This window comes from Podarcis pityusensis (assembly GCF_964106645.2).
Source record: "Podarcis pityusensis genome assembly, chromosome: 7".
NCBI lineage: Eukaryota > Metazoa > Chordata > Lepidosauria > Squamata > Lacertidae > Podarcis > Podarcis pityusensis.
This window is the reverse complement of record NC_138031.1, coordinates 88,542,865-88,559,706: the sequence shown is the minus strand read 5'-3', so window position 1 is coordinate 88,559,706 and position 16,842 is coordinate 88,542,865. Positions and strand designations below refer to the sequence as shown.

The 16,842-nt window shown below is 40.9% G+C and overlaps 1 protein-coding gene across 4 annotated transcripts in view; it reads right to left on the bottom strand.

Annotated features, from left to right (window-relative positions):
* Nucleotides 1-16,842, bottom strand: part of CFAP61 (cilia and flagella associated protein 61) — a 126,869-nt gene that overhangs the window by 97,058 nt on the left and 12,969 nt on the right. For all 4 annotated transcript variants that reach the window (XM_081015133.1, XM_081015135.1, XM_081015132.1 and 1 more), the window contains 3 exons: nt 16,604-16,671; nt 13,704-13,830; nt 5,080-5,212 (listed from right to left, as the gene is read on the bottom strand). In XM_081015133.1, coding sequence (XP_080871259.1) covers nt 5,080-5,212; nt 13,704-13,830; nt 16,604-16,671 — 328 coding nt within the window. The remainder of the gene's footprint in view (nt 1-5,079; nt 5,213-13,703; nt 13,831-16,603; nt 16,672-16,842) is intronic.

Genomic DNA, 16,842 nt, shown 5'->3' with positions numbered 1-16,842 from the left:
AACCCTGCTATGTGAGAGTAAAGAATCGCTCTTCCAAACCTCTCTCTCCAACGGTCTTGGCAGAAATAAATACTCCTGGATAGGAAATGCCCAAAGACCTCCTGATTGTATTATATGGACCCCTCAAAGTGGTAGAAATTACAATCTATTTAATAATAGCTTACTGAATAGTCATTTGTCAAGACTGAAAAAGATCCCATTACAACAAAAACATGGTTAATAAGAACTTGGGAAATTAAAAAATACAAGCAAAACTAGATACTTGGATGAATCCTAAGCAGGTTTATTCAGAAGGTCTCCTTGATAAATACGCTTAGGATTTTCCCAGTCAAAATTTGTATAATTAAACTTTAGAGCAAGTGTGGGGAACCATCCCTCACCTTCCTCTCCCAGGAGTAATTTTCAATGGGACAATTTTCGTTGGCACTGCACCTGGGAAGAAAAAGAGTAAACTCCTTCTCTGCATTCTGTGTTTCCAATGAAAAGCAGGGCTGCCTGCCTTTACTACTGCTGCTGCTGCTGTTTAACTAGAGTGACTTCATGTTTAGTGCTACATCTTGTTTGGCCCTTTGTTACACACAGAAGTCATAGCACCAAGGAAAATGGCCCTGTCTTTTAGCATCATGCAATTGTTTGACCAACAGTATTAGACAAAAATAGCTTTCCAAGTGGTTCAACTTTTCATCTAGGTCCTAAACCAATATTTTTCTAAAGAACTGAATTGACACAGCTGGCATCAACACTTCAATAAAAATAAAAACACATATAGTTCCCCTTCCCCCTTGATCATTTGTTTGCTTAGCTGAACAAAGCTGGAGCCCTGCAGTTGCTTGGCTCCAATGTAATTTTAGGCCCAAGGCTCAGCTGAAGCTGATTAAACAATCTATCTGCCATATGTGCAGAAAGAACCAGCCAGCTTCATTCTTTGGAGGGCAAACTGACTTCTATCTTGGCCCACACGGCAGTGCTTTCCCAAGCTACAGCAGCACTGATGAACCTCCGAAGGATTTTCTTGGGTTTGTATTGATAATTGCCAGACAAGGGTGCAATATTTATAAGATAAGCTTTGAACAAGTGTTTTACTCTGCTAAATGATTAATTGAAATCAAGCTGTAAGCACGCTACACTGGTGTCATTTAAACTAAGGAGTTTATTAAAAATACTCTGCACCACTGTTTTTCAACCTCTTGAGACTGATGAACCTTCTTTGCACTCAAAATTAAATAAGCCCATGAACTCTTAACACTTGAACACATGGTGATGCATTTCCCTTAAAAGCAGATAAATAGATAAATACATAATTTATGACTAAGATTGACAGACCACTGGCTAGTATTTTATTTTTGCTAGCATTTTTTAAGCTATCGTTTCACAGCTATACTCTGCCAATGCCTTCTTTACTTACTGATAATTGCTGCATTGATTCAAGAGCGGCAGGCAAAGCCCTGAAGATGATTCACCAAGAGGGAAGTCCCACAGCCAGCCCTTTCCCCCTGGAAGTACTGAAACACTTTCCCTCTAATGAACTCCATAGCAGAGTTTACAGTTACTACTGCGAAACTAAAACAAGAAACTGGCTGGCAACTGCTTTTCAATCATAAGCAGTCACTTCTGCCTAACCTTAGCAATACTAAGGTAAAGAAACCAATGTTTCATTGGACTGAAGTCAGAACATGGCAGAGAGCACTAGCAAACCAATGACATCCAAGGGCTTATAACAAACCTAGAATAATTAGCGTATTTTTTGTCCCATAGGATGCACCGGCCCATAGGACGCACCTAGTTTTTTGGGGGGGAAATAAAGGAAATTTCCCCCCCTTTATTTCCCCCCCAAAAACAGGTCGGGGAATCGAAACCAGGTCAGGGAACAGCGGGATGGCGGCGCTGCGCCTCCCCGCTGTCCCCCGAGCTTGTGGGGCTGCCCGATGTCTGCCCGAAGCGCGGGGCGCTCTGCTTCAGCACGCCCCGCGCTCTGTGCAGCAGGCTGCTATCCGCAGCCTAGGGAGCCCTGCGGGAACTCCCACAGGGCTCCCCAGGCTGCGGATGTCTGCCCGGCGCGAGGGGCGCTCTGCTTCAAGGCGCCCCGTGCGCTGGGCAGCAGGCTGCTATCCGCAGCCTGGGGAGCCCTGCGGGAACTCCCGCAGGCTCCCCAGGCCTGCTGATAGCTTCCTGAAGCCTGGAGAGTGAGAGGGATCGGTGCGCACCGACCCCTCTCGCTCTCCAAGCTTCAGCGAAAGCCTGTATTCGCCCCATAGGACGCACACAGATTTCCCCTTCATTTTTGGAGGGGAAAAATTGTGTCCTATAGGGCGAAAAATACAGTATTCTATTACAGTACTTATTATTCTGTTGCTTGGAGACAGAACTTCCCAGTTACTTCTGATGCCATGACAAATCCCTATATTCTGATTTAGACCAACAGTGGCATCTAAAGTATCTGGGAATACGGATTCTTACATGGAAGCCATATTTTTTGTTTTACTTCCATTCAACTTTCTTTATACTCTGCCAAAGGAAGGATGGGTTTCTACTGGCCTCAGATCACCACAAAAATGTGAAGCATCACCCTAGTGCTTTAGTCTCCTTTGGAAGCACATTAAACAACTGACCAGAGATGCTCTGTAAGGGACTAAGTGTTCTCAGACTGTGGTTTTGCTTAAATTTAAAAGTCTATGGATGTGATCTGCTGCCTTATCTTCTTCCTCCTCTTCCCCACCAAACAAACATTGACAGTTAACCTCACTGGTTTTAAAAAGGCATTTCTCCAGTATTACTCACTGAAATCTTCCTCGTGTGCTAGACTGCACACTTATAAGCTAGCCCTTGTGCTCCGTTTTACAAGGATTTGTTAAAGCCTGTGTCCTTTGGAGTTTGGGAAAACTTTTTATTTTGTCTAGAAGTGGAATAGAGGAAGGGCACTTATCAGTAGGGCTTAGAACAGGGACGGAGAACCTGCTGCTGGGCAACAACTCCCAGAATCCCTGACCACTGGCCATGCAGGCTGGGGCTGATGGTTTCCTATCCCTGACTTACAAACGCTTCTCCAAACAGACAGCCTCAACCAGACTTACCCAACCTGGTGCCTTCTACATATTTGGACCACAAGTCCCATCAGCCCCAGCCAGCTTGAAAGTTGTAGTCCAAAACATCTGGAGGAGACCAGGTTGGAGAAGGCTGGCCTCGGGTTTGTCAGGCTAGGTTCAGCCTGACAGGTAGCAGCCGGTCAGGATTATTTTTGGGGAACCTCTACAGAAAAAGGGGTCCATCCTCCCTCCATCATCAAAGATGCCACTTATTTTGTAGGGGACCTCAGCTCATAGAAAACAATGAAAAAATCCATGATTTATTTATACCACTGCCCTTCCCACCAGGAAAAAAGACAGAAGCAAAGGCAGTTCTGTTCTCTTATTTTCTGTGAATGTTTTTGTTTTGTGTGTGTAGATTTGCCAATGAAAATGCAAATATTGTTCTTTGTTATTATCCTAGTGTAACAAGTTGAAAAGGAGTTTGTGGCTCTGCATGGTTCATGTCAACTCTGCAGTGTAGTCCGCTATTAACATTGCAGGTGAAAGGTTAGGACAAATCAGAGATATACACAAGAAACTTGCAACAGAATTCAGTATTATTATACCTGAAGTGGAGGTACAGACAGCAATCAGGGAAGGAGGACTATAAAACAGATTGCAACAGAAGCACTGGGGAAGGGAGTGATCAACTCTTTATCTAAAGGCAATGTTTGCAATCAAAATGCTCCCACTTTGCGCCCACAGGTATTCATTAGCAAAGCGTAAAATGAAAACTCCAAGTCAAACTGGATGCCAGGTGCTGTGTTTTTATTGTTGCATGTATATCCAAGCTTTTCCCCCCTCCAACGAGTACATGGGATGGGTCTCCTGCTCCTCATTTAATCCCCACAATAACCCTGTGAGGTAGGGTAGGCTGAGAGGCAGTGGCTGGCCCAAGGGCGCCCAGTGAGCTTCATGGCCAAATGGGGATTTGAACCCTAGTTTCCTAGGCCCTAGTTCAACACGCTAACCACTATACTAGACTGTCTAGATATTTATAAAGTGCTGTTGAGTGAGAGATGAGATAATGTTTTTTTCCAGTTGTTAGGCAGACTCAGTAGTAAGTAACTTTTTTAATGGAGTTGTGTTTTATAAAACCTCATATTTTCTGTACTACTATCCTATAATTTAACTGTAGCAGATGATTTAAAACAGAAACAAAAGCCCACAACCAAATATCCCACAGAATAAAGGAATCAGTTCAGTTCAATATAAAGAAATTAACAGATGCCAAACAAGCATTAAATGATTCTATACTAAAAAGTGAAAAGCCATTAGAATCCTGGTTTTGCCAACTCAAACCTTTATACACCAGATTCTGCTAAGCTCTATCTATGATTTACCAAGTGCCAATCAGCTTTTCCCATGCTCTGCCCTTGACATGCCAGTTTGTGCCATTCCTCAGCCTCACATGGGAGGGGCAGGATTTTTAAAACCAGAAGTTAACAACCCCAAGTAATACCAAAGACTTATGGTCTCTAAAAATATTTCAGCCTCTAACTGCTTCTCTGCTGCTATTATCTGCTGAGCACACGTCCATTTTTCTGGATGCTGTATTTCTTTGACATGTGATGCAAATGTGACTAAATAAGTAAAATTTCAACACAAAATTATGAAAGATAACACTTATGACAAATCCTGGCTGGAGTCATCTATCAAAGGTATGCCAAAGATAGAATACATGTCTTTAGCAACGTGGGGGCTACCCATTGCCTCTGCTTTATTTTCCTTCTCAGGAAAGGTGAATTTCTGTGTAAATTTAAGATCAAAGACTGCTTGGATTATTTCTTTCACAGAAACAGAGGTGTATTATAAGCAACCCTGATCATCCAAACACTGCAGATCATATGCAAAAAATGAAGTGATGGCAATGTGTCCCAACCTCCAGATGAAGTGTTGTTCTCAGGTATTTGGAAATTAATCCAAGCCACCCTCCTATTGGCACATACAGTAACCATCAAAAAGGCAAAAAGCAGTAGACCAGCAGTTATTTTGTAATAAGATTATGACTCACCTCACAAACTACAGCACGATTCTCTTCATCTTGTGCTTCTATCAGTTCAGCAAGGAAGTAATCTCCATAGGTTTTTCTCAGGGTGTCATTGTGGCGTGCAAAGATAGGGGTGAGATCATCGTGGTCTTCCACTCTACAGATGAAATGACTTGTTTAAGAATGTCTGGAAACAATCTACATTTTACTTTGCAGAAGACAAAGTTTGCAAAAAATCATGTGGAAGATGTTCAATGTATAGAGGATCTTCTTAAAATCAGGATGAGCATTTGGAGTAGGTGACCTTGAAATATATTCCAGGTAATTTGATATTTCAGTGCACTTGTGAAATGGCCCTTGCACCCAAATTCAAGTCATTCAAATGAATGACTTCATTTGAGCCAAAGCTTACCACATACCAACAAATTTCACTTTGTGTTTCAGCACTGCAGCATGCAAAACAATAAAACAGGCATAGGCAAACTCGGCCCGCCAGTTGTTTTATGACTACAACTCCCATCATCCCTAAGTAACAGGACCAGTGGTCAGGGATGATGGGAATTGTAGTCTCAAAAAACAGCTGAAGGGCCGAGTTTGCCTATGCCTGCAATAAAACAGAGTTTCTCTGATCACGTTTAGAATGCCTCTCTCTCAAAAGTAATTAAAAAATATCAGTTATTTACCATTCTCTCTCTCCCTCTCTCTCTCTCTCTCTCTCACACACACACACACACACACAGTCCCAAGAAGGTGAACATGTTCCATGTTGGAAATTAGATACAGCAATTTCTTATCCTCTTTTTTGTCTTACATAGCAGATTATTACTGGGATTAAATGCTTAAGTAACATTTTTAATATTGAAAAATATCATATATAAAAATGGTTGGACTTCACTTGCTCATTCGTGGGAATAGCAAATATGGTCTGTAAAAGAGTCAGCGTCACTCTGATAATGGAGATCTGAAAATGAAGAAAGACTGGAGATCTAAGTGTCTAAACATGTGATGTGTTAAATTTCGTAATAGCAGACAGGATTTTAGTAAAGAGAATTCAAATGGAAAAGAAAAGGGAGTCTCCCCTTCACAGACTTGATCAGCCTCAGATTGGTGAAATGCATTTGACTTGGCAGCTAGGAATATCTCTTTGCATGGACAAGCTGTTTACAAGTAAATCTAACTTGGCTTTACAACACACACACAGCTATTGATGAATATATTTTTGATGCAGTAGCACATTCTAGAAGCTCTGTTTACAACCAAATTTATTTTAAAAGCAGCATAAAATTAAATAAGCACCTTGTATACACAAAACTATACAATCAAAGTATAGCTCCTGGAATCATCTGCAAAATGCCTTGGTTACTTGGAACAAACCGCTCATAGGTTGGAACAGAACACCACAGAAGTTATTTGATCATAAAAAGCAGGGGCTTTAAAAATACCGTATTGGGTGCTCGCTTTGGCAGCACATATACTAAAAATACCGTATTGGCCTGAATATAAGCCTCACCTTTTCCCCAAATTCCGACCACGAAAAGCTAAAGTGCGGCTTATATTCACGACCTTAAGGTATGCAGCCAGGAGCGCGGGGCAAACAGCACCAGGAGCATGGCAAAACGGTGCCTGCCCTGTGCATAGTCCCCCATCCTCTCCCCCAAGGCCAGGAAGGGAGAGAGTGAGGAAGGGGAAAGGCCGCCAGCAACGCAGCGTGACCCCCCCCCCAAGTATGCAGCCAGGAGCAGTGAAGAATGGAGCGACTTATATTTGTGTATTTTTTCTTTTTTTCTCTCCCCCGCTCCAATTTTAAAGGTGTAGCTTATATTCAGGCCTCGGGCCAATACGGTACATAACAAAGGAGAAGGCATGGGAATGCTGGTGATTTCTTTTCCAATCAAGATGGCACAATACCATCCTGGCACAGATTACTGTGTAATGCTATAGCACACCATTGCTGGAAAGAGATCCTTGTTAGTTAAGGTTATACTTATTTGCACTGACTGCAGCCCAGAGATGGGAGTTCCCTCCCTTCAGAGTCTCTTTCAGAAATGTGAGAGACACCTGGTTTGTAAGCAGAAGGTCCAAGGTTCAAACCCTGGCATATTCATGTACAACTGGGAGAGACCTCTGTGAACTTCTTGAGAGCCATTTCCAGTCAGTGTAAATAGACAGCTTTCTATGTCATTGATTCAAACTTTGTGGGGACTGATTAGCGATTCTTTTGCACTGTCGTCATCCAGCATCTCTAGAAAGGAAAGGTGAAATAATAGACAGTAAAAGGAGAAGGGGAGTAACTGAAAGGAAGGAAAGAGTATAGAAGGGAACGAAGAGTACCCCCTCCTGCCACAGCCATACACCCACCCCAAATCCACCCATCAAACTGACATGCCATTAACTAGCATTTACTTAAGCTGAATTTGGTAAACAAACCCAAAGCTAAAGAGTGCTTTTGGATACTGTGTTAATGTTCTGATATGAAAAGTACTTCTGGCCATTCATTAAGCCCCTCCCTCCAAAGGGATTTCTATAGCACAGGTTCTTTGTTACAAGGCTTATGATGACCTCTACTGGTGAACTAACTATTGTGCTTGTTCCATTTTGGTACTCCTAACTCATTTATTGCTTGCTTGTATTTGAAAATATCATACAGTTCACTAAACTATTTCAGAAATCTACAGTGGTACCTCGCAAGACGAATGCCTCGCAAGACAAAAAACTCGCTAGACGAAAGGGTTTTTTGTTTTTTGAGCTGCTTCGCAAGACGATTTTCCCTATGGGCTTGCTTCACAAGACGGAAACGTCTTGCAAGTTTGTTTCCTTTTTCTTAACACCGTTAATACAGTTGCGACTTGACTTCGAGGAGCAACTCATAGAACGCGGTGTGGTAGCCTTTTTTGAGGTTTTTAAAGACTTTGGTGATTTTTGAAGCTTTTCCAAAACTTTCCCAACACTGTGCTTTGCAAGACGAAAAAAATCGCAAGACGACAAAACTCGCGGAACGAATTAATTTCATCTTGCGAGGCACCATTGTACTAGACAATTGAACCCTTGAAAATGCTCCAAATCCTATAATTAATTTAATATAAATCTCTTCATAATTTTTTTTTTTAATGATGTGCATGGGACGAATGAGAACACTTGCTGAAGTTAAAGAGGTTTAGTTGCCAAAAAGGTGGTAGACACACAGCGGACTGGTTCACAAGACAAACCTTGGCTTAGTTCAGTGCAGAATGGGAACAAAAAGAACCAGTGAGGAGCAAAGCAACTGTGAGCTCCTCTTTGGGAGCCAGCAGCCTGCATATTTTGTGCTCCCCATAAGCCGTAGGTTGGCTTACCATATCAGATGAACCAGGCCAGTATACTTCAAATGGCAGGTGGGAGTTCCTCCATACAAAAACAACCAGCCAAAAACACTAGAAACTAGAATGATTCTCCCTCACACTTAGTTTTATACATACATAAGGGGTTTTTTTAAAAAAAAAAATGTGGCAGAACATTCAGTCATTTGCACCCTCATCAGAAGAATAAAGTGCTGGAGTTCAGACACAAAAAGACTGCCCAGTGGCGTAGCGTGGGGGGTGCAGGGGGGCCCGGCCGCACCGGGCGCAACATCTGGGGGGGACGCGCGCTCGCACTTGCAGCTCTCTGCCCCTACCTGGCTCAATCACTCTCTTTCAGCGCTGTCACAGATTTCGCAAAAATTTTGCTATTGTCACACGGATCCTCCTCCTAGCCAATCAGGAAGTGGGATCCACTTCCTCACTGGCCGAAAGGCGAATGCATGCAATTAGCTGAGCTGCCGAGCAGGAGGCGGGAGGACTCGAGGAGACACGGGGAACTGGGTAGAAGCCGCCGCTGCAGGTAAGTCTCTCTGCATTGAAAGGGGGCACGTTGGTCTCTCTACATTGAAAGGGGGCACGCTGGTTATTCTGCATGTTGAGCTGACCAGATGGATTGAAGTTTGGTTGGTTCAACAATGACGAGACAGATTTCGATCCATATGTAGCTGCTCCAGCTCAACATAAGTTGATGTAAGCCAGTGGGTCTAGCAACCTTTAATTTATTTATTTTTTTTGCTGAAAGAGTAAGGCAATAGGCATGAAGGTGAATAAACATTATGTTAAGAGTAAAGAAATGGTTATACAATGAAGGGGTGCTAAAAGTGCAGCAAGGCAAGAAAGTTATTTTCTTTTTTTTCTTTTCTTAGAATTTTAGCAGAATACTACACCTATATCATGCCATACAAAAAAGAATCTGGTGCACAAGGCAGGAAAAGGAGAAAGATAGAGACAGAGCAACAAGCTAAGTTAGCTGGAAGCCTTCACCGGTTTTTGGTGAGTACTGCTGAAATTACAGTAGGACCATCAGCAGCACCACAGGAGACTCATAATCCTGATCCTGTGTCGGTGGACATTCCTGTTCCTGCATTAGAAGCAGAGACAGTTTCATCTAAGGATTTTTATACTCAGCCAAATCTGCCAGAAAATATTGACCAAAAAGTTTTTACTGATATTGGCTATTGGCCTGAAACCATGGATGACACCTTGAAAACTGAACTTGTCAGACGAGGGACAGAGGAACTGCAGAATAAGGATGCATGGTTTCCAAGAGACAGTAATGGCAGGTCGTTTTCCAAGGATTGGTTCTACATACATTTGGAGAATGGTGAGACTATGTTAAGGACATGGTTGGTGTTTTCTCCTGTAAACAATGCTGCATATTGCTTTCCTTGCAATCTTTTTCAGAAGGCTAAAGGGAAAAGTTCATTTGGAAAGTCAAGTGGATTTAATGCATGGAGAAAGTTAAGCCCTAGATTACTAGAGCATGAGCGCAGTTCATATCACTTGAGTGCATTTAGAATGTGGAAAGAATTAGAAATGCGGCTGCATAAACAGGAGACTATTGATGCTGCTGCCCAGCTTGCACAACAGAGGTCATTTGAAAAATGGAAGGCAATCTTAGTCAGAATACTTGATTGTGTTCTGTATCTAGCCAGGCAAACCTTACCCTTATGTGGTCACTCTGAAGATTTAAATACAGATGGTAACTGTGGAAATTTCTTAGAAACTTTCAAGTTACTCGCCAAATATGACCCAGTTGCCAAACAACATCTTCACAGAGTACAACGCACAGATGGTTATATTGTGTCCTATCTCTCTCCACAGAGCCAAAATGAGTTTATTAGCCTGCTCGGCGATCACATTCGAACAGTCATCTTTCAAAATATCATAAAGGCCAAGTATTTTGCTATAATGTTTGATAGCACTCCTGATATTTCACACACTGACCAAATTCGATTCGATATGTGCATATTGAAGATTCAGGAGTCCATGTGACAGTGTCTTTCATTGACTTTATTCAGTTATATGGGAAATCAGCTGATGTCATTACAAAACAAATTTGTGACAAGTTGCAAGCTGATGGCCTTAAACTAGAGCATTGCTACGGCCAGGGATACGACAATGCTGCGACTATGGCTGGACACATTAGTGGTGTACAAAAACGTATTTTGGATATGAATCCCAAAGCAATGTTTGTGCCATGTAACAATCACTCGCTCAGTCTTGCTGGGATGCATGCAGTTGGTGTTGGGACAAAGTCTGCTACTTTCTTTGGCACTGTGGAAAAGGTGTATGCATTTTTCTCAAGCTCCACCCACAGGTGGGATATCCTTAAGAAACATGTACCAATTCGTGTAAAGCGATCGTGTAACACAAGATGGAGTTCAAAGCATGAAGCTGTATGTGTACTTATAATAGATGCTTTGGAAGCGTTGAGAGATGGGCCGGAAGAAACCTCTGAAACCAGGGGTGATGCAGGAAGTCTTTTAGTTTGCATAATGACTTTCCCCCCCCTCTTTCTTGCATTTTTGGAACCCAGTACTAACCGAAGTAAATGATACTCAGATCTACCTGCAGCAAGAAGGACTTGCGCTTGATCAATGCGTGCAAAAGTTAAAAGCATTGGCTTTATTTTGTCATGAAAAACGTGATAGTCTAGTGTCAAAGGCAACTGAGAAAGCTCTGCAGGTATGCAAAACCTATTGCATACCTACAGAGGGAAGAGTTGGAAGACGCAAGAAGATGGATGGTGAGAACAGTTGCGATGCTGGCGATGCTGGCTTGACCTTAATACAGGAAACAAGCAGAGAACAACTGGAAGCAATTGATCAGCTTCAGGCAGAAATTAAAAAATGTACTACGCAGATGAATACGCTTCACCAGCGATTTGCTTTTTTGCAAATCCAAACATTGTTGGATACTGGAAAAGATGATTTTATTAAGAAACAAATTCAGCACACGTGTGCTCAGTACACAGAATTGAATGCTGCATCTATGCTCACCGAAATAACTCGACTTCGGCACCACATTATCTTGTATAAGGAGGTCAATCCTGATGAGCAGGTTGCAAACTGGTCAGCTTTAGATTTGCTTCGCTGGGTGTATAAGTGGAAGCTGCAAGAAAGTTTAACTAACTTTGTTGTCACATTAAGAATCTTTCTTACTATCACTGTTTCTGCAGCGAGTTGTGAAAGAAGTTTCTCAAAACTTAAACTAATTAAAACATATCAGAGATCTACAATGAGCCAAGAAAGACTGAGTAATCTAGCAATACTGTCCATTGAGGGAGACTTTAATGTAGCTTTCAATTCCGTTGTTGAAAAATTTGCGCTAATTAAAAGCAGGCGAATTTAAATTAATCTGTATATACAGATTGATATCTTGCACTTCTATTAAAGAATTACAATTAGAGGTACAGGATTGAGGAAGTTGGCTCCATCTAGCCCAGTCTTGGATCATCTCCAGGGTATGGTTCCATTTTGATGTTTAGTTTTTGTTCTTGATATTTTTTGTCGTTTACGATGGTTGTGAGACGACATATAATAGCATGGCCCATGCTAGGTTACATTTGTAGATTTGTATTCATAGACCTGCTGAAAATGTGGAGAATGTGTAATGCATGTTCGCACTCAATAAAGTGTTTGAAAATAAACTTGTATTTAGATGCATTTTACTTTAATTACATCAGTATTTTCATAACAAACAATCCATGTGCTTAGGGGGTAAGGGTTTCTTTAACTAATCTAGTGGAAGAGACTCGAGTGCTAAAATCCACGGGTTAGGGGGCGCAAATTACTTGCCTTGCCCCGGGTGCTGACAACCCACGCTACGCCACTGAGACTGCCCCAGTGAGAGGAGGGGCCACTAAGGGCGCATCAGAAGATGGCTGACAATAACATCTCTCCGACCCACACGAGGTAATTTGGAGGCTGTGATGGGAGTAAATAGCCTCCCTACCCCCCCAGGATTGGGGGGGGGCTGCCCTTGCCTGCTGTGCCCTATACCACCCCCGAATTTGTGGGGATGGGGGCACTAGGCAGAATGCCCTCCTGTGGGATCTCGGCACTCCTGGACGCTGTCTCTGATCCGCGCCACTAGCTGCAAGAACTTCAAAAGAAACAATTAGGAGGAAGCGAATGCACATATTTCAAGGAAGGAGGGGGAGTAAAGACTGCTAACAGGAGAGATCTCTGATAAACAAGACAAGTCAGAGGAACAAGAATTAACCAGATGAAGATACACCAAGACTCGGTATGGCAAAAGGACTGGATGTGGGAGGGGAAAAAAACTTTCCTTTCTTTCCTCTATGTGATTAAACAAGAATCCCCCCCTCACAAGTCAGAAATGTCGTTTGAAGGACTTAAGCTGTGGATTTATGTCTGTGTGGAGATAAACTTTCTAACCAAAGCATGCTTTAAGAAGAGCGTGGAATGTATAAGGGCTTTGGAATGATGCAGTTAAAAATACCGTCGCCATATTGGGAAGTTCTGTCGGAGGACTTAAGTCTGGGAGGAGAAATAGAGAAATAGAGCTGTTTTTATATTGTGGGTGAAACTCCTCAGAGGGACTTAAGAACGACAGTTCTGTAATTAATGATGGAAAGAGCGATGTTATCTATGAATGCAATGATATATGGAAACCATCTCGATTTGAGGATTGGATGAATGGAAAAATACACACAGGATTATTATTGGTGTTTATCGGCTTAAGGAGATTATCAGAAGAGATCATAAAGAAAAAAGAGAAAATATATGAACAAGATGAGATGTGGAAACAGCAAGATAAGACTGAATAGAATTATGAAGTTTGTTTGGATTGATTTGGACATTAACACAGTAGCAAGAAGATGATCAGAATCCCCCTTCGGATCTTGAAATATGGGTCCCCTCAACAAAATTTAAAATTCGGCTTTGTAATTCGGAATTTATGTGATGTGATTTGATTTGATTTGATTGGTCGGTTAATAAAAATTATTAAAAAAAAAAAAGAGAGACTGCCCCAGTGAGAACTAGGCCACAGGAAGTTCCAGCATTTAGAAACTGCTGGAGAATGAGAACTCTGAAATATCACTGGTTTCTTTGCTTATGTAATACAGAATTTCTTTGCAATATAAAAAATATTCCACTTCGTATTTAAACATAGGGAAATTAGCCAACTCATAACCATATAAATTAATGACCCAACTAAAACTTGAAAAGGAACAAAAGGTATATATGAAAATGACTGACTTAGAATTTGTGAGGCTACAAATGAAGAAGGGAGTAGGAAGTTAACTATCACAAAAATCACATAATAATGCATAACTGTTACCTGGCACAGCGGACATACAGCTGGGGACAATACTGGTGCCTGTGTGACACATACAGATTACAGTCGGAATCCCACGTTGAACCTGCTATGCTCTCCACTGGTGAAAAAGCAGTTGCTAAGTCTATGCCTAAAGACAATAAAATATTCTGAAAATGATTCATGATTTGCACTAAATATCTTCAGCCACTAGTAAACATGCTTCAGTAAACAATGTTTTTGGTTTCTGGTACAAATCTTGCTATTAGTTGAACATTTTTAATAAAGAGCGACGTCACATACTTAAAGTGAAATAAGGGTTATGAACCAAGATAGGCTGGATGATTTGCGTTAGTTTCTCAATTTTTCCTCATTATACTTTTTTATTAAGTCATTATAAAATGAATAACTACCAAGAGCTTTTGAACAAAATATGAGCTCAAACCCAAGCTAATACTTTTATATTAAATGTTGATGTCAGAGAGGACAGAAAAATTCTATAAATTTTGACTCTTGTCTTAATCAGTACACAAGTGTTTCCATATCTAGTATATGCTAGACCTGCTGTTGTCATTTAATCATGGTATATTTTCCAAATGCTCTTATTATAAAATATTTTACTAGTTCATTGTTTTTCTCAACTTTTGGCAGGTATTATCCAGTACAGATCAATAAGTATTTTTTAGAGTGCATGTTCTGTCTAGATGTATAGAATGGCTTTTTACAACAATACTAAAAATATAATAAAATAGTATAATCCTATACATGTCCACTCAGAAAAAAGTCACAGGAATGAAGACTTAGAACCTGGTTGGTAATTTAGAACTAGGTTTTGCAAAGATGTAGTTAATGACTTGTTAAGTTTTCCAGTATGTTAACATGGCCAAGAACTAACAATATACCATATTTTTCGCTCTATAACACGTACCCGACCATAACACGCACATAGTTTTTAGAGGAGGAAAACAAGAAAAAAAATATTCTAAACGAAACAGTGGATGTATGATTTTTGTGGTTCATGCTGTGCCCACAGACATGTGATCTGACAGTGAGTTTGGGGTAGCCCAATGCAAAAATCCTGAGGATCCATGTGGATCCGTGCTTTGTAACCACATTTTAAGTGGGGAGGGAAGGAAAAGCACTCAAGGGACAAGGAACACGCGTGGGGTGGGTGGAGAAGGATGCTGCTAATAATGCAGAAGAGGGGTATAAGAGGAGAAGGCTCCTCTCCTCTCCCGCTTTGCTCCTTTAAAGCAAGCAGGCTCTCTGTCCCTCTCTCCTCCCCACTCAGCGGCTCTTCTCCCGCTTTGCTGTTTCAAAGCGAGCCACGGAGGAGGGAAGGAAGGGGAACCATGGATCCTCTGCTCACGACTGCAGCAGATCCCCCCGCCATCCGTAGGCATTCGCTCCATAACACGCACAGACATTTCCCCTTACTTTCTAGGAGGAAAAAAGTGAGTGTTATGGTGCAAAAAATACGGTATATACTTATAGCCCGATCCTGCATTGGAAGCTGGTGTTGTATAGGGGCTAGAGCATGAGTGCAAGTTGGGAAATGCTTGCTTAATATCTCATTTCAAAAGGGAGCCTTCATCAAGCCTTGGTCTCCCTCCTGCTGTTATAAGAATTACTGAGAATGTGTGAGATATTTTGGGTGGTATCCAACTGAGTCGCACTAAGAGGAGACCCACTGAAATCAATGGGCTTCAGTAATTATTGACAAGTAGTTTTACATAATTGTTTATATTGGTACCAAGTAAAATATAGGATCTGGAGTTCAAGCTGAAGAACTAGGATAGTAGGACACACTATTTGCTTCCTCTTTGACCAATATTGAGAGCCATCTAAGCATAGCTGTCAACGTTTCCCTTTTTAAAAGGGAAATTCCCTTATTCCGAATAGGATTCCTTGCAAGAAAAGGGAAAAGTTGACAGCTATGCATCTAAGGCACAGGAACATGGATTTGCTGGTGAGCTTTCACATTACATCCAGGGTGTATTGGAGGAGCCCATATTACAGGACTTTTAGGGAAGTAAAATTGTAAAAATAAAAAACAATGCATAGCTGTGCACACTTATGCAATTTGTTTTTTTTATAAGATATTTATTAAAGTTTCAAAAATAAAAAAGAAGTTACAATAGTAATAATAAGAAAAAGAAAAAAAAGAAAAAAAAGAAAAAAGAAAAAAGAGAATACAAAATACAAAAAAGTAAAAACAATTAAAAACAAATCAATCCTTCCATATCTTGTATTTCATTCACTTGTTTCCCTGACCTCCTCACACCTCCCCTTTTTTGTATTCCAGTTCAGTAGGTTAATTCAGCAAATCCTTTCCCTCTTTGTTTTTATCTTAGACCTTTGTCTTAATATGTAATAACTGTATATTCTCATCTGTTAGCAGTCCATTTTTACATACTCCTTGTAACATTGCTACTAAAAACCCCTTAGCTTCATTCCAACATCATTCTAACATTCATTAATTTTACAGTATTTCTGTAGATAGTCTTTAATTTTCTTCCAATCTTCTTCCACCGACTCTTCTCCCCACACTTATGCAATTTGAAGGCCAACTGCAAGTTACTTGTTGATATGTATCATTTTATTTCATTTTTAAAGGATCCATTGATCCTCATATTTTTTTCCTCCACTCAGAAAAACCGGGGGGTGGTTTAATTTTTATTTTGACTAAATGAATAAGTGGTTGGAAAAAGATTAAGTAGTCCCCTCCTCACAGCCGACCATCCCTCCCATAGATGCTGTTCCTTGGGGGTGAGAAACCTGTTTGGGAAAATAACTACATTATATGCAGTTTAGGCCTTAGATGATCTGGCAAAAAAACCCCATACCTCTGCTTGAAGCACAACTATTCAAGAGAAACCATACCACCTGCCCCCTAAATGTTTTAAGACCTCAACATGTCTTACCTAAATCCTCCTCGCATGGTACAAAGAGAAGTATGAAATGTAGCTCTGGGATAGTTTTAAAAACAGTCCTGAATAAAAAAGAGAATTATATATAGTAATAGTTTCTGTTTTAGCTTTGAAAAACATTTATTTTGCACTCAAATATTGGTTATTGTGTTTGAAATTTCTCTGTTAAATAAGATGGGCAATAAGATATAGTAAAACTCAAATATTGGTTATTGTGTTTGAAATTTCTCTGT